This window comes from Amblyomma americanum, chromosome 4, assembly GCF_052857255.1.
Source record: "Amblyomma americanum isolate KBUSLIRL-KWMA chromosome 4, ASM5285725v1, whole genome shotgun sequence".
Lineage (NCBI taxonomy): Eukaryota > Metazoa > Arthropoda > Arachnida > Ixodida > Ixodidae > Amblyomma > Amblyomma americanum.
Window position 1 is genome coordinate 69,953,312 of NC_135500.1, and position 25,288 is coordinate 69,978,599.

Sequence of the window (25,288 nt, forward strand, 5' to 3'; positions counted from 1 at the left end):
GATTTTGCAATAATACTTGTCTTTTCGATTCTACGAGTGTAACATGCAAGTGTTCAATGAACTGAAATGACCATATGCCCACCTTGATCATTGCTCAAAATCAGGGTATAATGCACCAGAAGGGCAGCCTCTGCTTGATTTTTTTGTTTTCCTAACAAAGCATGCACGTGAAACCCTTCTGCTGGCTTGTATGCAGCACGTTTGTCTAGCTATGTGAACTGTGGTTTGGCTATAAAGATGAAATTGTACTTTGGAAGTGAATGGCTTTCTAAAGTGCATTTAACATACATACCGAGGCTTTAACAGCACCTGATGTAAGCAACATTAGCGGGGGGACCGCAGGAGTGGGCTAGTGGTCTGAGCATCGGCCTCGCAACCGGGAGGTCCGGAGTTCGATCTCCAGTGTCACCGGGTAACCAGCGGTGATACAATGGGTCGTTTCAATGGCCAGTTTAATACTTGAAAAAGCATGCTGCAATGTATACAAAAAATGATTTGGTGCTCTCTCTTACATGACATCAGTTAATTATACCATTGTGTTGGTAGAATACAAAATGCATGTGCGAACATATACATGCACTGTTTTTGTTATGGCATGCTATGTGCTCGGAAAGCAATAGTAGTGAGCAATGTTTTGTTGCAGCCTTTCTTCTGGTGGAATTTGAATCATGTGAAGTGGAGCTGAAAGAAATTGTTTGATACATAAATATATTTCATGCAATACAACAAAGAGTCCACAGCCCCATCATGAGTTGTGGTTTAAACTAATAGCGAGCATTTTACTACTCTATTCAACATGTGATGCAAGTCAGTGATGCTGGAGGCACAAAACTAAATACTGCGAGGTAACAAGAGCTAATATGAACAATCATGCATTTAAGAAATATTGTCAATATAAATTTTCCTGAATGAACTAAAGTTATCCTTAAAAGCTTTCAGAGGAAGGAAATTTTGCTAAATGCCTTTTGCCAGAATAGGCCTTTTATTAACCAGTGGCTAATGTAAAGAATCTGATTTTAGACCATGCTATGCATGCTCTAACGCCAAAGTAGTTGCATACAAGCAATGTGTATACTATACCCCTAGTCTTATGGTGGGCCTGTACTGCACAATTTTCACGCAAGGTAGAGGAAAGTATGTGCCATAAAACAGACCTCTGCTTGCTGAAACCGATAAAGAAATACTGTTTTTTTAAGGCAGGAAAGAAGTTACAAAGTTCCTTCTGCAGGTTTTGAACTTGAGGCAAGTTAATTGAAAAATATCAAAACCTGACCTGCAATTATTGAAGTTTCAGCAAATAACATTTCTATTGTAACAGTGGAAACGCTCTTATTTGTGGAACGACTTTTCAAAAGCCTGCGTTTCATGGTGGCTGTCAAGTAGCCCTGATAAAGAGAAACCACTCACGACAAACAACCAAGCCACTGTAGCACATTTTCAACTGTACCCTCGTGGTGTAGCTTCAAAGTAAGTGTTAAGCAATAGAATACATTGGTATTTAGTGCATGGTAGAGAGAGAGTAGGCAGATGGTTTCTGGACACTCACAAAGTGAACAAGGGAAGGAAAAATTTCAGAGTGCTTGCGAACGTTTCGACAAGACTTGTTTTCGTCTGGGTTCACCATATACAGAAGAAACTTAGAATCACTCATGTACAGGGTTGTCTACTCTTAGTGCGAACGCGCGAGCACATGGCTGTGCTCTTTGGGCCACTGCGTTTGACATTGTCGCACATCGAAGTGTAACAGATGACACGAAGCACCACATCCAGGTGCATCTCCTCCTGCGCCATTTTGCAGTGATGAGTGGCTGTGTCGCACGCAGTAAACCTATAAAGAGTGCGGCCACGCGCTCACATGTTTGCACTAAATGTGACCAGCTCTGTATATTCCGTAATTAACGTAATTATTTGAAAAGGCCTTGCACATGGCCAGAGGTTTCCCAACCCATAATTTCCTCCTTCTTTCCTGCATTCTTTTTTTTTATTCGAGAAGTGTGCCATGAGGCATAAGTTTAAAAAAGAAAAGGGGAGGAAGGAATGCACGGGAGTGACAGTTAAAAGAAGGAGTGATGAACCGTTGCGGTGAGGTAATCGCAGAGGTTGTTAATGAAACGCTTGTCCATAGTCCACTTCACGTAGTCACTTACGCGGTTCCACCGCAGGCCCACCTCCCTGAGGAGCCGTTTTCTGATATAAGTCGTCGCTGGGCACGTCCACAAGTGCCGCACATCACAAATGTCCGGTGCTGCGCGACAGTGCGGGCACCTGTCAGGTACTGGCAGATCTTTGCCACGCCACCGATGACGGACAGATGGTGTCAGAGCCGCCCCTGCCCGAATACGGCGCACGGATACCTCCTCCTGCCGAGTAAGACTTCGGGGGAGAGGGTGCGAACACGGAGGAATTAGAGCGCGTGTTCGCTGGCGCTGAACTTCGGAATCGGAAACATGGGAAAGGAACGGATCTGGGGGAAGAGGGGAAGGTGGCGGGTCGTCTAATGTATGAAGATGAGTCATAGCATCCGCTAGAATGTTATGTGGATCCTGGGCATGGCCGCAAATCCAGTGTATGCGCACAGGACATGGATACTTTGCGCAGAGCACATGAATAGATTGTGAAATCTGGAACGTTCGTCGAACAGCCTTAAGCTGTTTAAGGGCGGCGCGGGAGGCGGTGTATATATGAACTGCATTGAATGTTGGAACGAGCGGAAGGGAAGCAATGGCATTATAATTGGCTTGAAGTTCCAACGCCAGGGGAGTGCACGTATCCGCAGTATACGTCGCGCGAGAGTTGAGATGCGGATGAGATGGACTATACACAGCAGTAACTCCCCTCTCTGCAGAATGTGATGCATCCGTGTATAATATGCACCCTTCAGGCAGATATGCTGCTGATACCGACGGGGAAACAGTGGGGCGATTGTCAGTGAGCTGGCAATAGGACCACGGTGGAAGTGTGTTTAAAAGATGAAGTTTGAGAGACTGTTTTCGAGTTCTATTGGCCACCCGTTGGTCGATGATTTCACTGAGTGTATTAAGTTGGGCGAACTTCTGTAGCACAGGAATGGGTGTTAAACGAGGCAGATATGTTATGATATGTTATTGATATGTTATTGATAGCTTCAAGGGAGTCCCACTGTCTGCGGGGGAGACGTTGAAATTGTGCCCGATATACTATCCGTGGCTGCAGGATAGAGCGCACAAACTGGCGGGCCGTAGGAGCACGTGCGCCACCAGAGCGCATAGCTATGCGACCAACCAGACCTAGAGTAGCGTGAGCCGATTTATGGGTGGCTGTCAGCCACGGGGTGCCAGTCCCAGATGTATGGAGGAGAAGACCAAGAATACGAACAGTGTCTACCTGAGGAATCAGAGAATTATGTACCGTAAAATTTAAAGGGGGAGCTTTCTGTAAGACGGCTTTATTTCCAATTCGAATGAAACATGATTTAGTAGGAGAGAGTGTTAGACCCAGAGGTGGGAGGCGAGATGTCAATACATCCAGCGCGTGTTGAAGGACCGACTGATGAATAGACGCATCTGGATGACAGCACCACAAGGTGATATCATCGGCATATGCAAGCACGCTGATAGAAGGGATGGTCTCTAGGGCTCGTACAAGAGGAATTAAAGCCACATTAAATAATGTGGGGGCGAGAACGGAGCCCTGCGGCCCTCCTCTATTGGAAGTGAAATTACCAAATGGCTTTACATGGACACGCACGCTGAAGGTTCGATTTGCTAAAAAGGCGTGAATGGAGAGGTGGAACCGGTGAGGGAGACCAAGAGTTGGAAGGGAGGCAAGAATGGTAGAGTGAAGGATGTTATCATATGCCTTTGTTATGTCTGTAGCGATTACGGTTCGTACAAGGTGACTCTGCGGAGAGTGGTCAAGCACGTCAGCAGCCAAAGTAGCAAGCTCATCCTCCGTTCCAATTTTTGGGCGGAAACCAATTTGGGAACCTGGGTAACAATCATGGGATTCCAGCCACCACGACAAGCGTGCGGCTATAATGTTTTCATAAAGCTTGCAGATGGTAGGCGTAAGAGAAATTGGACGAAGGGCCGAGAGAGATACTGGAGGCTGACCTGACTTGTGTACTGGAACCACAAAAGAGTGCTTCCAGTCCCCCGGCATGACGCCAGAAAGCCACACTTCATTAAAAGTATCAAGTAGGGTTTGCAAAGCCCTTCCTTCCAAGTTACGGAATAAGGAGTTAGGTATGCCGTCTTGCCCGGGAGTAGTAGTTTTTAAACGTTCGATGGAGGCCAGCAGCTCTGCCATGGTGTGGTCAGAAGTAATCCCATTGGGGGGCTCTGTTACCGATAAGTCAGGTGGAGACGTAGCGGTGCAGTCATGGTTTGAAAAAACTTGGCGGGCCGCTTGTTGTGCAAATGTGTCCTCATCCACATTTAGCGCGAGGCGAATGCTCTCTGTGTAATCTGCAACCTAAGAAGGGCGCTCCATGGCGTGAAACACTCTCCAAAGATGTCGATTGCCCTTTGTAGAGGACAGGCGGGCACACCATGCAGCCCAGCGTTGCCTGCCTAGCCGCTTTGCATAGCGCCGCGCCCGTGCGGTAGCGCGGTGAAGAGCAGGAAGAGCCGAAGGGACATCGGGGTGACGAATAGCGTAAAGATCCGCCTGGCGACGAAGAGCCCACACATTCAAGAGATGTATGTCCGGGTTTGTGTCGTCTTCATTTACAGTAGTGGTAATAGTGTGAGTAGCGAGAACAGCAAAGAGAGTAGACAATGCTGAAGAGGGGTTGAATGTAGATAAGTGATTGTCTGCGCGTACAGAGTCCCATGATGTTATTCGTACAGAGCGGCATATTTTCCGTAGACGCGTAGGCGTGAGGGAGATAAAAATATGGCTGTGATTGCTACCCCAAGTATCAGAAACAACAGCCCAACGAGGGTTACCGGGGCCTAACCACCAAGTCAAATCCGTGGGCGGGCAGAAGTATTCGGGTGGTTTAAAAGTTGAAAGGAATGATCCGAAAAGCTCCCTTGGATGTGTGCACCCCTTGAGGAATCCGATGGGTAACCCCACGCAGTGTGTGCGCCGTTGAAGTCACGACCAACTAGAATAGGGATACCCGAGTTAGTAGAACGTAGAAAACGAACCCATCCCAGATTGAGAGATGCGGAGCCAGGACGACTATAAAAAGAAACTAGAATAAGAGGTGTGCGTGCAGGTTTTACGAGAAAAGCGACAACCTCTTGACGTGTGTTACACCACCATGAAAGGTCGAGCGGTGTGTGCGGAACTGAACTGTGAATATAAATTGCAGATTTACCTGGGCTGAGGGAGGAGGCTGTGCAACGGCGATCAGGGATAGAGGGTGAATGGTATGGGCAGAAAGCTGAAAGGCGTGGGAGTGCATTATGCTCTTGCAGTAGGAACGCCCATGCCATCAGCTTTCCGTCGCGAAGGCGGATGTTCACTTCAGAGGCCTTATTAGCGAATCCTCGACAGTTCCAGTGCCCCACCGCCGATGATGATGCGCTATCCATGACGAGGCCGAAGAGCTTCCACGATGAGGGATGTCACCTGCTTCATCAGCGCTAATATCTTATCCACTGTGGGGTAGTCACGGCTAACAGGTGGTCGGCACCTGATTGTGGGCCAGTGCTTACCCTAGGTGATTCCTCTGATGATTGCTCCCGAGTTATTAGAAATCTTCGAGATGTTTGAGAACGACGCTGCTCGTTCGTCTAGTCGGCGGCGAGCCTCCGCCATTGCATTGTCTAAAGCTGTGTCTTCATCTGTGGTATCCACATGTGATGGATGCACTGGACGTTTTGGCGTACCATTTGATACGGGAATGTGAGCCACTTGTGCATATGTACGCTGGTGAGGAGACGTATGGTGAGCAGCGGGCTCAGATAAAGGAAGTTCAGGGAAGTCGTTGTCGTCACATGCGAGAGCTGCAAAGCGATTACTTGTAGGAACGCCCATTTTTGCACGCGACTTGTGAAACTTCTTCGCTTGCTTTTTCTTTAGACAAGGGCGGGGAGCGAATGTCATGGTCCGGCGATTTGCACAGGGCAGAATGAACTGTTGGTTCATTCATGTCGGCCACAGCTGCTGGATTAGGGCAGGTATTTTGCATATGTCCTTCTTTGTGGCAGTGATAACAAAAAATACAACGAGGTCGGAAGGGCTGTGGTTTGACGATGGCACCGTAGTAGGTAAAGTACTTCGCGAGCGTCAACGGGCCTTGCAGGATGAGCAGGTATGAGCCCCGGCGACCCATAGGCCGTGCTTGCAGTACAACATGAGTTGAGCAGCGAATATTTGCGAGCACCTCCTCGGGAGGGCTCGTGCTGTCGACATGATAAACCAAGCAGCGGAGTGTGTCAGGACCAGATGCAAAATATATTTGCACCGGGACATGCTTGATGTCTTCCAGGGGGATCCGCCTAACTGCGCAGTTTCTGGGCGTCCATCAAGGATGACAAGTTTACCGTGATGGTGTTCGATGGGCGATGGACGACAAACCCGCAGTAGGTCGAAGAGTCAAGAGTGTGGTCAGTTGCGGCTTGAACATTCCGGGCAGGGATGGCAGTCATATCAAAGCGCAGTGTAGGCTTGATGGTAACTCGGAACGAGTTCGCAGCAGGCGGAAGAGAGCCTTGACTCACAGGAGGCATCTGTGGAGGAGGCTCAGACGCTGGTGACGGCCCTTGGTGGGAATACTGAACTGGCGCGACGGGCACAGTTTCTTGAGGGAGTGCCACGGGCACGGAGGCGGTATAGCAGTCCATTTCACAGGCCAAAGTCGTAGCATCGGAAGACGGCGCAGGCTGGAGGCCCAAGGCGCTGACGCTTGCGTGGACGTGGAGGCTGCGTCAGGTGGCAATGCAGCGGGCATTCGCGTAGCTGTCGTCGACAAAGCAGAATCCATGCAGACGCGTAGCGCGGCCTCGCTCGGTAGCACCGAGCTAAGCCTAGCTTGCCCCTGAGGGTTCCGGTTGGGTTTTCTTACTTGAGAATGCGCCCACCGTGCCGTAAATTTCTCCGCAGGGGCGTCGTCAGCATTAGGTCTCACGGAGGGCACTGTCCGACCCACGCCACACGCGAGAAGACAGCGAAAAGCGAAAACACAGACCTAGAAGCATACACGTAGCCACCCACTAGGTCTTCGTCTCCTTCTTCCACTGGCCTGCATTCTTTAATTTATCGTTATACTTTAACCTTACGCCCTGCACCTCCTGACGTCACTTCTCGAAACCTTGGCTCCCATACTCCCCCCTCTTCGTTTTGCCTTTTCTCCGAACGTGCCCTCATTTTCTCTTTTTACTTCAAATTATTTCGCCCCCTCCTACTATTTTATTCTGCTATGCTGCTTAATTCCTTTATCCCAGTTTGTCATGTAAAGGCAGCCAGCCATATAAAGCCGCCTGTTACTACTAGACATAAAGCCTTGGAAGCCCACTATCTCTCCACGCTCCATACCCCGGGATTCCTTTCGACAGAATTGTCCTTTTATTTTCACAGTTCTGCAGGTTAACCGGTTAACCTTCTTTAGCAGGCGACATGCCTGGTCAAGGTTCACCCTCTCTATCCTAACGCCCTTCCCATATCGCACTCTCGTCCAACACAACAGGCCTTTCTCCTCGAAGTGAAAACCATTTTTAACCCCACCAATGATGAACGCTTTGCCATACAAAGACAAGTAATCTTGTCAAAACGTTGGCAAGCACCCTGAGGCTTTTCCTTTCCTTATTCAGTTCGTGAGATACCAGGGACATATGTTCAAGCAGCCATACCACACTAATACCCCTGTCACACAGGCACCGCAAAGGCCTTTCAGAATCAGGTCCTTCTATTCAAAGGCGTAAGGAGTGCAGGTACACGGCACAAATGTTGGGCCTTTTCCGCTAAGGGCCTTGGAAGCGAAGGCGCTCAACCGAGACCTTCGGAGCCCGAAGGCGCGGCATTCGAGAACCTTTGATCGCAGTGCCATCCAAATTCAAATAGTAAAAGCAATAAAAAAATACAGCTAATAATGTTTGAAAACAATTTTCTCAAATACGAAAGGTGTGTCTGACTTTTGTTTTCGTGCGGGAGTTTGTTTTTTACGTTCAAATTTTAAGAGAATGAAAGTATTGCGGCAACACCGAGCGTCCTTGGTGGCCAAGGCAATAGACGTACAAAACTTGCTCCTTCTATTGAGAGTAGCTGTTGCAGTACTTTTAAGGAAGCAATCAGAATAAATAAAATTGTCTAAGCTCAACAAATGAACAGATACACCACTTTAATTTTAAAACACTCACTTCAGCCACCCCGAGCATAGCAGCTGGTGCTAAGCCTGAAGGACTTTCACCTTTGGGCTGCACCGTGTAGCTGCGTCGCTGCTCCGTTAAGGGGTGAACAGGGTCCTAGAAAAAGAAATTTATAATGAAGTCTCAATTATGAAATCTCCAAGGAACATGTATTTTCGCGTGCTGATTCCAAATATGAATATTAATTTTATGTGCAACAATTTCTTGAGCACTTATGCAATATGTTATGTAACTTTTGGTGGAACTTTAGTTTTCGCTCCTTTGGTAAAAAATGGTGCCTTTGCTAGAAAGGCCTTCGAGGAATGCCGTGTGACAGGGTTATAATTTCACCGACGTTCCTCAAGCAGCGCTTCAGCACCGGCTATCGGAAGCATATCAAGAAGTTGCACAAGTGCAACGTGCCGGAAATCGCCAAGCTGTTGCGCAAATACGCCTCCAAAGCGCGCGTTTAAAGCACATTTTTTAGTGACATGAAAGACTCGGTGCCTTCAGTTCTGACCACATTCTCCATGATGCTTTGGTGGCTTAGTATATCAAAATACTGGACATGAAGAAACAGCTGATAAGTGAGGGCTATTATTTTCTATAGGTGAAATAATAACATTCTCCTAAAATAATGAAAGAATCTCTCGGCACTGACATCAATGTACAATTTGGCTGCAACATACTGACATGACAATCTGGTTAAACGTAAATTACCTTTTCGTACTTGAAAACTGCATGCATTATTTCAAGAAAGCGCGAGCACAGAAGCTCATACATAGTGTCAAAGAAAAGAGTGCATAATAGTACTACTTATGAGGTGTTTATCGGCAACTGCAATGAGCAAGGTTATGCAAATGGCCATTTAGAGTTATTATGTGTCTTACGAGTGCATGCACTTGAGAGGTGAGAGCAGCTGTGGACGCAGCTTTCCATCGCAGTTTTGAGTCTGTCGATATAACACATGGAGTAAGGTATTCACTGTTTTGCTGCCGAAGGCAAAATCGTCATCTAGTGGAATTTCCTTGCTGTTCACTGTCAATATCTACTGCTCAAAGTAAAGGAAACGGGGGTATAAAAATACAGCATTTCATATTATGCTTTGGCCAAAGGCAGTGAGAATGAAACAGACTAGAGACTTGTCTTATGATGTCTGCACTGTTTATTTTGCACTAGAGGAAAATAACTTTCTGTAGTTGACCTACTGCTTGCCACTGTCCTAGAAGAAATGAATAAAGGTCTCAGAATGTCTACCGAGAGAATACTGATATTGCAAGTGCATTTCTCTGAACTGTTTTGAAATATGCAGAAGTTACCAATTTTTGTACTACCTGATTACATACTTTAATCTTTGCAAGGAATATGAGGATAATGGACTGCGAAAAAAGTCAGGAATGGTACCTTTGGTACTCGGCACTTGGACAAGCAGAAGAAAAACCATCTGGACGTCCCCAGGAGCTCTGCTGCCAGGCACCACTAGCAACAGTAATCAAATGTCCAGATCCAAAGGAGCCATGCGAATGATTGCCGAAAAGTCAAGTTTAAGGACAGCAGATGCATGAACACAAAACAGTTCTCCAACGTTGGTTCAGTGTGACGAATGGTTTCAAATCTCTAGACTATATCTGGTAGTGCACAAATTATCAGAAGACCATCACCTGCGCAGAATCATCTCAAAACACATTCTACACGCAGCACCAACATGGAAAGTTTCTGCTTAATTGAATCCAAAAGTTTACGCTGATCGATCAATGTTACTTCAAATATAGACAGAAAGCGCATGCACGTTGTACTGATGCTATCGTGAACATAACATGCGACGAGACGCAGTGTTACAATACAAACAAAAAACCGCTTTCAAAATTTGGGAACAAAAGGCTCATCTTCTCACAAGTTCGCCAAACCGGAGACGTGGCCGAGTGGTTGCCGCCAAAGTCACTCGCAATGCACAGAAACAATAAAAATGCAGTGCCGCTGACTTTCCTTGAGCAATTTTAGTCGAATAAACTTACAACTGTTTGCACCGACTACCTCTGCAAGCATGTCTACAAGTTTGTGGCGCAGCCACGCCAATAGCAATTTACAAAGCTGCACGGGCAACTCATTGCGTCATTCGCGTATTCACGTTCATGCTCATGTCGCAGATGTCGCAAAGGCGCACAACGGCGAACACATATAAGATTGATTTATTTTACGGTAGCTTTTTTAGCTGACAACCTGAATGGTTTGATATAATAGGTTTTTCTTTTTGTTGCATGAACGTTATTACTACCAGCAGCAGCGCAGCTTGGCCATGGCTAGCCATGGCAAAGTCGAAGCGCTAGCCAAGCCCGCAGTCGGAAACATGTGTGCAGTTAGCGCAGTGTACGGTTGAATGAACAGGCGCTTTGGAATGGGTTTTTGTTCTTCCGTGTTCGCTGCCTGCGTCCGGCGCGTTGTGTGTCTTTAGTATGTCTATGTGTACGTGTGTGGCCCGAACGCTGCATTGGAGTGTACAACCACCTGGTGCCCCGTGTGGCATCGGTGCGTAGTAAAACGATCACACAGAATGTGCGTTGCAATGCCAGAGGTCCGGGCCTGCATGAGAGAGGAGACTTGAAGCCGACGGAAAAGCTGCTCTCCCTCGTGGGGCTGCAAGAATCTGGCGAGTAACAGTCGACGTGCGTTTCCGTGTATGATTCCGTTTAGAACGCCAAAAAATTTAGCACTGGCCAACCGCAATGATGAGCTGCTGCTGCATCATGATAAACACCTGTGTGATGTTTGTGACAAGCTTGTTGGATGTGAACGTGGCCATGAATGGTATTCGCCGAGCAGCGGCCATCAGGACGTGGCACCAGTGGATACCTGAAGACGATTACAGTTTGCCCGTGCCCAGGCGCCTTGCATTCGACCGCATGCTTTGGAGTTAATTATTTATATCTGAATTTCACACGTAGTTGAACCTGTTGCAAATATTTCAGCCGCATCCTACAAACGTACCGTCGGAAGAGCACCCTTTTTCATTTCATTTTTTTAGGGAGGGGGTGGGGGGAACTACCTTCTCCTCAAATTTTATGCCACTAATATTTTGAGCTCATTTTCTAAACATGTGTCATGGTGGCACATTCTTGCCGTTTGGTAGCACTGTAAAGCAATGCATTTATTGAGAAAAAGTTTATTTGCTGTTAGGTTGCCACAAGGTTAATGATTGTCATTGTACTTTGGTGCCATGTTCAAACAAAACACATCATTGTACACTTTACTTGCAGAATGTGTAATGAGGTAATAAATTACCGAGACGTGAGTATGCACTGTGGTAAATGCGAGCAACGTTACTGAATTCACACTTGTCATATTCTGTTTTCGTTAGTGGTTACGTATGTCTTGGTGCCTGCTGCTTCCCAGTGTAGGGGCGAGAGGCATGTCGAGCTCCACTTAGCAGCTTTTTTCTCTCCACTCTCTACTGGTCAACATGGTAAATTAAACTGAACATAATGCGGGATTGCTCAGAACTAGATTAGACATGTCACTAATTTACTCTCAGGGCCACTCGGCATCGAAGAGAGGAGTGAGTGGCTAACAAAAATACATGTGTAGGCAGATTAATTAAAATGATTATACAAAGCAGACTTGAAGGCATCGGATGCAGTGATGGACACGAGGAAGGCAGAGAAGATGTGACAGTTGGAAACGCAGGAAAGTAGAGATCTGCGTGAGTTTGTACGCGACTTAAGGTGAACAATACCAAAAAAATTAAGAAGGCGCAGAGGACTGAGGCAGTTAAAACTGTAGTTTAACAGAGGAAAGAACCTCCCAGCAAGCAAAAATGTGCACATGCAAGAAGTTATGCGAACACAGAACATAGAAAATGAAACTCCTTTTGGGACAGATGGAAAGCTAAGGAAAATTGCTTATTGTGATGTTGCTTAAAAAGTTGGTGTCTAGTTGTTCTCCTTCATATCCGGTCCTTCACACCCAGCAAAGAAATGCCATCAAAAAGGAGCATCTCCAATCACTCGTTACATGGGAGGTACACATCGCCAGATATGTGATGCTTGGTGTCTCATCTTGCAGACTAGCTCGTTCGGCAGATATAAGCTCTACCGCATGTAAGAGGCACGTAGTAGCCTTGTATGGCGAGTATTTCATAAGTGTTACAGCATATTGTACAGTGCTAGCATGTTTTATTATTCACATCGCAGTAATATGCTAGCACAAGCTAGAAATTTGTTAGTGAACAGAAAAAAGAATGTTCATGCCATATCTTAGCCACATTCCTAATATTGTATAAAATATAGTGCAATTAAGAAATTCCTCATTTTTTTCAGCTTTTCTTTCTGAGCATTTATCTTTTACAAGTTAGCAAGGTTCTACAGTGTTCTGTTCCTATCAGCTGGCCCCCTTTTTTATCAAAGCTGCCGAGTACACAATGGGTCTTGTCAGCTCAACCTAAGTAAACAATGGATAGATAATTCATGCTTTTAGAGTATTTCCCGAAAAAGCTGCTATTATTTCCAACTCAGGATGGTGCACATCCTCCTTGTCACTGCAGCAATTATGGCGGCTCGCTGCTTTTTGACGGCGTTTTATTTATCTGCAGGAGGACCAGGCTAAACTGGCGGCAATAGGCACCTACTAAATTAAACATTACAAAGAGCAATATTTTATTGTGCTGTGCCTTTGTTATTCATGAAGGAGTTGGCGTTTTTGAGTGATGGTTGAATAGCTAAGATGTAACTGCTACATTGAACAGCATTAACAGATTTGTTTGCCCATGCTTTTGGCTTTCTCAGTGGTTCGTTTCCTTACGAAACGGCAGATGGAAATTCGGCTTTTAACTCGTGCACTTTCATCATGTTTGCAATGTACTTTAAGGTGGTGTCCAATTTCACTTTGGAGAAGTTGTCCAACGGTTGTCTGTGTCTAAATGTTCTCTAACAGTTGACCTCATTACGCAGCATTTCTCACAGAAAGCAAATATTGCAGTAACATTTTTATTAAATGTTACTCTGTCATGTGGCTAGCAACGTAGCAAAAACATTTTTTCATCAAGCCAGCTTTTAACATTATAGCAAATTAAGGCCTTTGTTATTTAACCTTGCTCACAATTTGTGCCAATCACTCAACCTTGAAGCAACATAATGCATTATCACCCTTCCTCGGATCTTCAGCTTTGCACAAGGTGTTAATCTCATTAGATGTGCTCACGGTCATTCGCCACGGACATTGTTGGCTATGAGTAAACCAGACAGATAAAAAATGGGACGTCATGTGACGCCTATAGTCCGCGAGCCAACGGTTCATTGTGTAAAAGTGGCGTCACATAATAAGGATCTTCTGTTTTTGCTGCCTTTAAGCAAGTTATTTTTGCGTTTGGTGGCACACATAGTCGATGGGGTCAACCGTCCTGTCGAGTGAAGTTGTAATCCCTAAAATTGATGTTTAGGATTTTTTCCTGCAATGACTACGAATGAACACGGACGTTTCCTTCAATTCTGTACTGAAGTACGGTCATTATCTACGTCTCATTCAAAGCAGAAGTGGTTCCATTTTTAAAACGTACATAGTCTACGTTATAGGTACGGAATTTTCTTGCAGTGTATGTGCAACCAATGTAGTGCCAATATTCTTAACATATTTCCGCCTCTAGAAGTAGTTTTGCAATGATTGAGTACAAGTACTAGAACTGTCACTACTAGTATAAAAGGTCATTATTTCACCAGAAATCAAGGCCGTGAATATCGATCACCTGGCCAAACAGTCGACGTTGTTCGTTTGCCGCTTTAATGCTAAGCCAGTCGAGCCAAGTGGCTAAGGAGAGGAAAGTGGAGATAGAAGCCTCACTGCTGAAAAGCCGGGCAGCAGAAAACACAACGCGGTAGGTCAGCATTAGAAGACGGCCAGTTGGGACAGGAGGGGTCGGATTCGTGGAGATGCAATTAACAAAGACGACCATTTGAGCGATGGAGAGTGCACCGCGATGAGGTGACGCAACAAGTAACGCTTTATCACGCCAGAAGAACTCATATAGCGAATATCATGAACTCGACAACAGCAGGGGACTGCGTGAGATGAGAATTATATTACGGTATGAAAATCTTTTTTGAGATATGGCCATATTCTTCGTTAGGCTGAAAAAACGGGACGCTGCACCAGCTATCACAATCTTCAGTTTACGTGGTGCGATAGCGTTACAGACGTTTATCATAGTGATTAATTAACGGTGAACCATGATCGGCTAGTTCACACGCGCTGATTGGTCCGGACGCAGCAGGCCTGCGCGGCGCTGGCCAGGACGTCCTCCAAGGCGTACTGCGCGTGCGCACTGTCGATGCGCGCTAGGCGAGAATCGCTAGCTTTACGCGCCATGAGAAAAGTCTATTGAAAGTAAGGCTGATGCGAGTGCACTTCACTCCTGAAAATTTGTTTCGAATTCACCACAAAAAATCTGATTTTTTGGTTCATTATTTTGGCTTCCATTATTTAGTTTCCATTCCTTAGCCAAAACAAAATTCCAGGAGTTCTTGTGCTATTTAAAATGGCCTAATGGGCTCTCTGAAAGCAAGGCGGCGGGGGGAGGGGGCATACTATCAGCTGCTTTCAGCGATGCTCAGCAGCCGTCTTGTTCACAACGCATCGCATATGCGTTTCCGGCTCATTCGGAGGAGAGCAGTGCAATTCAAAGATGCTCTGATTTAAGGTGATTGCTTCCAAAACCACAGTCGGGGGGCACTTGCATTTATTTGAATTATATTATTCGGCGCCAAATTTTCCGCAAAGAATGAAGTGCGTAGACTCACTTAGCTTACTTGCCACCTTCAGGGCAGATTCGAAATATAACATAGCTGCAGTGGTGGCTCAGTGGTTATGGTGTTTGGCTGCTGATACTAAAGACGGGTGTTCGATCGCGGCCGTGGCGGTCCCTTTTTAATAGAGGCGAAATGTGAGAGGCCCGTCTACTCTGCGATGTCAGTAGACGTTAAAAAAGCACAAGTGGTCGAAGTCGTCCAGAGCCCTCCACTACGGCGTCCTCATCGCGTGACTCGCATTGGAACACCAAACCCCATAAAACGCCATCCAAGTAAGGCATATCGACTCAGGAGATGTTTGCTGCTAGTGCAAAGTAAGAGCTGTAGGGACTTGTCCACTCATTTAAAGCTTTCTCTCGGTGGCCTATTTGCATGAGACTGATGGTGCGGCTCTACACTGACCGGATAGTTCGGTATCACTGGCCTCGACGCCCGTGATTACACTCTGCGACAACATCCAGCCGGGTTGTGCTGGCTTCGAGGGCGGTCTAGGGTCACGGACCGGCTAGCAACGAATTGTACCGTCGTACCCGCCGATCGTCCTCCTGTGTCGCATAGCGATCAATCGGTCTCGCATTTCGGAAAGTAATATTGCAGAGATGCTACCTGTCTTCCTGCAACGAGACTGCAGCGATGGCCGAGTGGTTGAGCATCCGCCTCGCATGCGGGAGGTGCGGGATTCCATCCCCAGTGCCGCTGGGTACCCACCGGTGATACAATTGGTACAAATTTTCCTGTGGTCTGGTGCTGCGCCTATTTACGGTGAAATACTTGGAATACAGATCTTTGACCCCACCTTGAGAAGTCTAAATACCTTGTGCCATGGCGGTCTTTGGTCATAGATGCTCTTGCGCCATTAAAATCCATAATAATCATCAACTTTCCGCAAACGCCTGTCTGCATCGGTTGGGTGAGGCCAGGATTCTTGGTAAGAGTGCCGAAAAGACTTCGCGTCTCAGCCTAGAAGCACACTATATTAAAGATATAGAAGCAGCTGCTTCAACACTCCGTCATTATCACTTTTCGAACCAGAGGTCGACTCTTTAGTAGCAGCTAACGTTTGAATTTATGTCTTGATGCTTGCTTGCGCGTGCGGTCATCATTCGTGATTGCTCGCTCTCCTCCTTTTGACCTCTGTTCCTCGCCTTATTTAAGGTGTGTGCATTGCTTTAATGAAATTAAGTTGCCAGTCAGCACTTGTGTCTTGTTCTTAATTTTTTGTTGCATCCTTTACCGCTGCTATTTTTCTTGGATTCAAAATGAACCAACTAGTCCAAAAAGAAGTTTTGATAAACTAAAACGGTAGCTGAAGCGGTCTCCCACTCATCAATTGCTATTACGCATTGCCATTAATAACCACGCTCTTTCCCACGTTTCGGGCACTTTAAATATCGTGCCCGAAAAATTCGGGCGATATAGCCTTTCACTGCTTTCAGTAGGGCTCTGTTTGCTGTACCGGCAGTACTGTAGGGTTTCTAGCGGGATGACATCTCGCGGTATCTCCAGCTTTGCTCCCCTGTTTTGTTCCCAACCGCGTCTCGAGCGGCGGCAAATCTCCCTAGCCACTGATTGGCCGATTCATGGATCATCATTTCCGCCAGTTTGGTAAGCGGGTCAGCTACGCGGTGGCCAGCCCTCCTCCCACGCACACGGACGCTGGTGCGTGGAGTCTTGGTGAACCCGAACTCTCCACCGTGTGCGTCGCCGTTCAGATAGACGACAGCGCGTCCGTCTCGCCAGCTGAACTCCCAGTTGAGCGCCGGGCAGCTGGCGTTCTCCTGGAACTGGCAGTTGTCTGCGTGCAGCGGGTGGCTCATGTCCGCCCTCTCGGTGCTCGAGTCTGTGACAGCGATGAACGCCGATGAATTCAGTGTGCAGCCGCGTAGCTGCAAACGAGCTCCTCGGCACGAACTCTCCTGTAACCGCCGAGATTGATCCCTCCTCTTGCGCTAATCGCAAGCACAGCCTGAAACTGTCTCCTCGACTTATTCACCGACACTAAATTATGACCTATATATCAAGATTTGTTTTTAAGCATTGTTTTCTTCTAATTACAACAGTAGACTGAAAAAACCTGCACCCACATTTTCTTTTTCATAAGCACTACTTCTACATGGCTGCCGCGGTGGCTCAGTGGTTACAGTTGTCGGCTGCTGATCCTGGAGACACGGGTTCGATCCCGATCGCGGCGGTTGAATTTCGATGGAGGCGAAATTCTAGAGGCCCGTGGACAGTGCGATATGTTTGCACGTCAAAGAACCCCAGATGGTCGAATTTCTGGAGCCGTCCACTGCGGCGTCCCTCATAGCCTGTGTCGCTTTGGGGCGTTAAGCCCCCGCAAACCAAACTACTTCTACACAGGATTTTGGGGAAAAGGTATCAACGTATGCTTGCAAGTTATCTGCTGTTCGGTATTTTTTCTGTTAATCTTCAGTTCGTTTTTGTTGTAAAGCTAAAGCTTTACTGACCGCTAATTTGCGATTTCGCTCTGGCGGTGCTACGAGGAGGCACATCACGTCACAACGCGCGCCTTGCCATGGATATTTCCTTTCTCTTTTGTTCCCTAGTCACTACTGCGCATGCGCCACTAGTAGCACCGAGTCACAGGTGTTCCGCCGCTGGGCAGCGCCGCGCCTTTCCTCAAAATGCAACTTTCAATTTTCAGTTTTGCCCCGCCGCGGTGGCTCAGTGGTTAGGGCGCTCGACTACTGATCCGGAGTTCCCGGGTTCGAACCATACCGCGGCGGCTGCGTTTTTATGGAGGAAAAACGCTAAGGCGCCCGTGTGCTGTGCGATGTCAGTGCACGTTAAAGATCCCCAGGTGGTCGATATTATTCCGGAGCCCTCCACTACGGCACCTATTCTTCCTCTCTTCTTTCACTCCCTCCTTTATCCCTTCCCTTACGGCGCTGTTCAGGTGTCCAAAGATATATGAGACAGATACTGCGCCATTTCCTTTCCCAAAAAAACCAATTATATAATTATAATTTTCAGTTTTCTCCTTCCCTTTTCCCTCCCTCCTTTATCCATTCCTTTACGGCGCGGTTTAGGTGTACACCGAGATATGTGAGACGGTTACTGTGCCATTTCCTTTCCTCAAAAACCAAACAAAACAAGTGAGCTGACGGCGTTCATAGAATTCATTGGCGTTGACAACTTTGCAAAGACCGTTCATTTTCACGAAAGGAAAAGCGCATAACCGGCTCCGTGGGTCAGTGGAGGCCTCAATCTCGCTTTCAGGTACGCGGTGTATGTGTCCAACTGCAAAAGCCTGCTTTGATTGCGTTCTGCCCACTGAATATTCAGCGCGCCCTCCCTATCACCCTGTGGGCTGGTATGCAGTTAATGGTTGATCGCGAGAGGTTGATAACCAAATGAACGCTGCGGCCTAGCTATTGCTGTAGTGCTGCATGTCAGCCACTACATATAAAAGAGAGGATTACCCTTCCTTACTAATGCTTACAAATAAAATCTCTTCACTAGAACACAGGCGTAAATTTAGTCGTCTCTAGTTTTCACATAACATTATAAATAAAAAAATCGGGCTTCAAATGCCTCATTATATAACGGCTCTTAATGCACGAAAAACAAGACATAGACACAACTTTTCCCTTACGCCATTATTTGCTAAAACAAAATCTCCCATGAATAGTTTGTATCCCCGTACTATAAACGAATGGAATTCTCTCCCTGTTGATGTACTACAAATAGGGAACTTCACAAAAGCGTTGAAAAACTTTTTGTCACATAAAATAACACAACCATAAGCAGCATTTTCACTATTTTTCTCGTTTTTTTATGTGAAATGTCCTGTATTTTGTTATGTTTAGTTCCAGATTGTTGTTTGGCACAGCGTCTTTATCCACATATAAATTCAAATGTGCGATTCTTTTTGTTGTAATTACTGTGCTAAGGCAAGCATTTAGATTTTTGTAGCGTGGCTATCGGCTGCATCATTTTCATGCACTGTTAAAATTCAATTTTTTGTCACCTTTGTTGCATTGTCCTTACCTTGTCAACTGTATTGCCCCTCCTGCATGGGCCAGTATGTTGACCTGCAGTATTATTAAATAAAATAAATAAATAAACAACACTGTCAGCACTAATGCATTCAGGCCATATCTCTCTCTCTCTCTCACAAAAGCACGAATGAGGCGAGTGAGCCACTTATGCCAGTTATGCGCCCTTCCTTTCCTCAAAGCCATCGCCGTCTAGAACATTGTCAACGGCAATGCCAATGAACACAGTGAATGGCGGCATCTTTCGCTTTGTAAGTCCTGGATTAGCTGACCTAATCCACATTATTTTTTTATCTGGTTTTCACCCTGTAATAGCCCGAAAGGGCTCACGCTGTATATAAATTTGTGCCGATTTTGATCTCGAAAAAGAGAATGTCGCAAACTTCAGCAGTATTCCTAAAGCGGAGTTTTCTGCCTAAAAGGACTTTTCAAACAAGGAACAGTTTACCCGGGAGCCCTGCCTGGCTTGTAGTGAAACTTCCCGTAGGATCGTACGATAAGACCGTTTCAGCGTAGAAGCCTCTTTTTTGCATTATATATGTCGGGAAGAAAAAGCTCCGTCGCAGAGCCGTTGTCACTATGATACTTTTTTTTCTTCCCCTAAAAGCCTCAGGACATGAAGTTGTCGTAACTTTTTATGTACTTACTATTCAGCGCGGTCCGGCATGTGGTCTGCACTAGATGCATGTAGAACCTTCTCTTGATCTGGAAATAGGCTTCAGAGAAGTGGCGGGCCCTGTCCGAAGCAGCCAGCATCACTCTCGTGGCGGGCGCCATTTCGGCCGAGTATCGCAAGTGCTGTGAATAGAATCGCGTTGCTTAGTGCACCGATGCCAGAAGCTCTTTATGTTAGCCTGTCTTTCATATAACCGATTTTAAAACATCTCGTCCACCCGTATTCCCTGAGCTCTTACTGATTTTAAGCTGTTTCGGGTGATCAGAATCTAGAACAGGTTAGTTCCTCTTTGGGCCTTCTTTAGTGTACTACATCGTTGATTCTCGAGCATTTGGTTGGATTGTTTGCCCTCTTGAGCCTGAGCGTGCAAACAACGCATTAATATCGCAAGAGGACGTGGCAGTCTTTTCTATACATGTTGGATCTTTTAACGTTGTTTGTGTAACTACACCTCTAATATGTTGCCCGGCGGCGGTATATGGTTTGTGTAGTGAATGTTTAAAATATTACAATGGTACGACATTGCACTCTAAGTCAAGATTGCATTTTAACTGTGTCTGTTAAAACCAAGCTTGATTTCTGTTTAGTGTAGTGCTTGCCAAAGCGGAGGAGACCCACGCGAGTTCTAGAGTGTGACCTGTTTCTTTTGGTGCGGGTGATTGTTTAATCGCTGCAGAGTTTTCCGGTGCAAGTCGATGAACGGCGGGGCGACTAAAATTCCATAGGTACAAATCCTGCAATTAAAATATATATTTCCCTTCTGAATATTGCGCACGTAAAGAAAAATCAGATTCCAAACTTTCCATCATCTTTCGGGACGATGCAGTATCGACGGGAGTCGCGCCAGTCGCATCTCAATGTGGCCCAGCCCCAAACTAGTATGCGTGGAGGGATCAAAGATGCTAGGCCGGTTTGAGAAATAACGCATCTCTCCCTCTCATTGATTCAGTCTGTAGCTGTCTTTTGGTGTTAATATACATTCGTTCGCCTACTTTTGACGACTTTAACAAGCGTAACGCATATTTATCGGCTTTTAACTTTATTTTCACGCAAAGAAACCAGACAAACACGTTTCTATAGGTAAACTTGCCGCTAAAAATCTTATCTACTGTGTTTATGAGCCAGATGTTCTCTGTGAACGTAACAACAGCTAAAGGAACATCGAGGGCACTAGTCACCTCAATGACGTCGTAGGTCAGGAACCCAGTAAAGACTTCCTTGTCGGTGAGCCGCTGAGAATACATCTCGCGGTCGTTTTCGACGGGGCCTGCCATCTGCGAGAAAATTGGCATCTTTAGAAGAGCAGTGCGAATCTGTTTTATTAGAGAGCGCTAGATGATATTAAGTCTGCTAAAATAGGTGGCCCACTAGCCATGTGGCATTCGCATTACAAAACTAGTAACTGTCCTATAATATTTCCTTCCTAATTTGAAGGGCTCGCGAAAATAAAAAGAATGCATGTTGAATTCTTGAGTCACTTCCCTCGTTCGTATACAGAGCATAACAGCCAACGCCATATCTAGTCTAATAACCGTAAGACGGAAGTTCAGAATGATGCGCTGGTTTTAACTTCGCAGAAAAGACAACAGGTGAAAGAACACTATTAGATGTCCGAGCGCTTTCCAGTCTGAGTGATGATGATGATGTCCTCAGGTTTAATAGTCTGTGAACTTCCAAGCTATGACTATATTTACGCAAAAGGCCTACTAGCGCCAGAAGACGGAGACGACACACACAAGACAGGACTGGCGCCAACTTCCAACTAAGTTTATTCGTGGAAAAAAGCATTTAATAACCACACGAGCACGCAAACATAAAAGCAAAACACATACATAGGGTGACAACAACGGCGCACATGCCAAATCGGCCAAACAAAGATTGTAACACTGATAATGACCCGCTAAGAAAACTAATCTCTGCTTCTGACAAAGACACAGGTGGCTTGCTTACGTAGATATGATCACCCTGGTTTCTTTAATTAGCTTCCATTAATTCACGCTCTAATCTGTCTTTAGATCTTGCAATGAATTTAGTGTTTTCAAAATCTGGACGGCACCTGCAGCTTTTGCAGTGAGTAGCCATGTGGCTGCCATAACCATTTTTTGCTGTAATCTTGAGCTGCCTCACTTTTTCATTAAAGCACGGACCTGTCTGGCCGATATATTCCTGCCCGCAGCTTAGAAGCACGACCTATACAACGTCAGCCGTGCATTCAGTGGCGCAGATTTAGTGGTTATTTTCGTACTGCCTAAACATTCTTACTTTGTTAAAGGTGCCAACGCGCGACAGCTTGCAAGGAGCATATAGAACCACACTGACCTTATACCTGCTGGCCACTTTCTTTAGATTGTGTGAAAGGCGATGAATATAGGGAATCACAACTGTCGGTTGTTTTCCTTTATCCGTTTTTTTTTACCCTGTTCACCCTTTGACGTCGGCTTGCGCTTCTTCACAATGTTCTCACTAATACTAGTGATGAGGTGTTTTGAGTACCAGTTTGGGCAACTCTGTTCAGTTTGCTCATTAAAGCTCTGTTCCATCCCATGCTTACAAGTTTTTCCAAGGCTGCATTCAGGCATGTTGCAAAGATTCCTTGGAATGTGAACTACCGAAAGGCAGTAGCTCTTTGCACGACCTGGCGCTGTAGGACCAACAAACATGTCTGACCTGCTTAAACACAAGTCTCAAGTCAAGAAACTGCAGGCGATTGTTTTGGGGAACTTCTTGCGTGAAACGAAGCCCCTTAGGTTCACATCTGAAAATGGTGACAATGTTTTCAGACATGGTGCTTGGTTTTGGACCTACGGGAACGGTTAGCACAATGAGGTAGTCATCCACATATATGAATACCCTAAAAACGTCAGAGGTCAACAAAATCCGGTCACTAACACGTATGTCAACACACGATAAATAAATGTCACTGAATACAGGTGCAAGGTGTACAAGCGCCATCGCGCTGAACATAAAACTTATGGTTAAAAAAACGGCAGTCTGAGAAAGGTAAAATTTTAAAAGTGATAAGAAATGATCACAGCTCGCACCTGTTTCATCCTGAACTGACAGTGCGCCTATGCATGCATGGTTTTGAGGTGCTCCGTCTTCTTGTGAACAGTTTAAACTAAGATGTTGAGTGAACCAAGTGTTCGGCAAACATGACAACATCCTAGACACAAAATGAGTATAGTGTTCTGAAGGCGCATACCTAAAGACATCTGTCGCTCCTATCCTTGAACAAACACACCTAAAATGACTCAGACGTTTCATAAATGTGAAAAAAACTACTTTCGCCAAGGTTGACCAGGACGTCGCCCTTTTCCTGGCTCAACAGGCCATCAGCGACCACGGTCTCCTGTACCTTGAGGCACTTCTCGTCCCTGGTGACCCGTACTCCGGCGTCAAGGAACTCTCTGTCGCAGTAAGGCAGCTGGCCCTGAGCATAAGAATTATCTCGAAACACATAGAAGTCACCAGAAAATGACAATAAACAAGCAAAAATTAGACATCCTCTCCAAAGCGCTTAAATGGGTTCGTCCGGATTATATCTCGGCAATGAACAAAGTAGAATAGCAGGACTGTCCCCGCCTCTTACTGCTGAGTTTTCTGCGCGGCAGTTACGTTTCTAGAATTGAGGTGGTGCGCCTGTTGTGTACTATAGTCGGATACAACTCAAAACGCAGCAGCATTTCCCCGTCAAAGAAGCCCTTTCAGCAAATGACTTCGGCCTGCTAGCTTGTCAATGCAGGGAGCGGTGCCGCAATGGAGAGAGGGGTCTATCCTCGACCGCAGGGGGGAGGGGCTCTCGCCTTTCATCTACCCTGCTTTGTCACACTAGCAGGGTCACGAGCATCAGCCGAAGCCATTGGCTAGAAGGGGGGCCTTTCAGAGGGAAACCCTACTGCGTTCTTAAGTTATATCCCACTGTAGTTTTCCCGATTATTCTGTAGTCATGAATGTGGCGCCTAGAAAATACCAACTCATCTTATATTTTCCTTTTTCTGGCTTTTCTGAACAATCCGAGCCAGTCCCTCCAAACTTGACCGTTCTTCCTTTCTCTTTCTTAGGTCCTCTTCCGCTTTTCTCCCCAGCATCTTCGAGGCTTCAACGTTAGTCGCCACAAAAACCCGCGAAAGTGTCGTACAGAGAGTAAGGAACTGAAACGCTCTCGGGAAATGCTGTTCAAATGACCATACCTCTTATTACTCGTGTTGACGCGTTGTTAGAATTGCTTGAGCTTTTGATTTGTGCACTTCACATCAAATAAATCGTTTTAACTGTCATCTGGAAAGAATAACTGCCTTGCAACAAATTCCCAGTGAAAGATAGTCCTCGTACTTGCTTTCTTTTAGGTACGGTCACGCCGTAGGTGCATCACCAAGGATGGGTATAAGAGAAGATTCCAGCGTTTTACAGTGCGTAAGCTGGTTAGTGCTAGCAACTTACCCGTCTTGGGCACTTGGTCAGCGCTAGCCAAGCGGGTTTCTTTTGGGTATTCGATGGAAGGAAAAACATAGCAGCTGTCTCACTACTGGGGTACGTCTTAGCCGCACCATGAGGGAAGTAATGAAGGTGGTTGTGAAAGAAAGAGAGATGCAATAGCGGATGGCTCTGGAACAATTCCAACCACCTAGGGATCTTTAACTTGCACTGATTTGCACAGCACAGGGGTGCCTTTTGTGTTTTATCTCCATCGAAAGGCCTCCGCCTCGACCGACATATATCCCTCCTGCTCCTCGAACTCGGAAGCAGAAAACCATACCACTGAGCTACAGCGGTGGGTGGCCACGCGTATAGCTATCAGAAACAGGCTTATATCTCAGGAGAGAAGCACGCCGCTACCCCATACGCGCGCCACTATCAAGTGCTCTCGCCTTACGCTTCCCTCTTCGCGCTCTTACGGCTGCACCATCATCAGAGGCGTGTCACTCTCACCTTACTCCCCATCATACGGCGCGGTTCGGGTGCCAACCCAGATGTGAGGCAAGTACTGCGTCATTACCCTTCTTCAAAAACCAATTTTCAAGTTTCTTTACCCAGCAGTGGGTGCTCAGCAGCTGCGCTGTAGTATGTTTTCTATACCTCCAAAGCTTACGGATCTCAACTGACTGCCTATGTGAACAAAATTTGGTAACCCTGTTACCAGGTAGTAATAAGCTGGGAATGAAAAACAATCATCCATACTGTGCTGCTAAAACGGCATTTTAAAAGCAGCGATATATTGGTGCCTAAAATCACTTCAAGCATATGTTTTCACATACGTGCCCTCAATTCTTTTGCTGACGCCAGTACCGTGGGGTCCTTGCGCTCTCTCCATCGTAGTAAATCTTTCAAGGCGTTTGGCGCAATACGTACATAAACTGCTAACAGCACTGGTATTAAAACGTTAGTTCCAGTTTGACACATCTCAAATCGTCCACCTGCCTTCGGGCACCAAGGCGAGACGTCGGAAGCAGATGTGGTCGCGTCGCTGGTAGTCCCCTTGCAAAGTGGGTTAGAATCTTCGAATAAACCAGCGTTCTGGGCGGC

The 25,288-nt window shown here is 46.2% G+C and overlaps 1 protein-coding gene across 1 annotated transcript in view; it reads right to left on the reverse strand.

The window, feature by feature from the left end:
* LOC144129560 (prolyl 3-hydroxylase 2-like) overlaps positions 1–24,706 on the reverse strand; it is a 41,461-nt gene extending 16,755 nt beyond the window's left edge. The window contains exons 1-6 of the mRNA XM_077663703.1: positions 24,695–24,706; positions 23,048–23,195; positions 22,433–22,566; positions 20,944–21,039; positions 19,737–19,887; positions 16,720–16,910 (exon numbers count right to left, since the gene is read on the reverse strand). Of these exons, the coding sequence (XP_077519829.1) occupies positions 16,720–16,910; positions 19,737–19,887; positions 20,944–21,039; positions 22,433–22,566; positions 23,048–23,195; positions 24,695–24,706 (732 nt within the window). The remainder of the gene's footprint in view (positions 1–16,719; positions 16,911–19,736; positions 19,888–20,943; positions 21,040–22,432; positions 22,567–23,047; positions 23,196–24,694) is intronic.
* Positions 24,707–25,288: the final 582 nt, after the last annotated feature.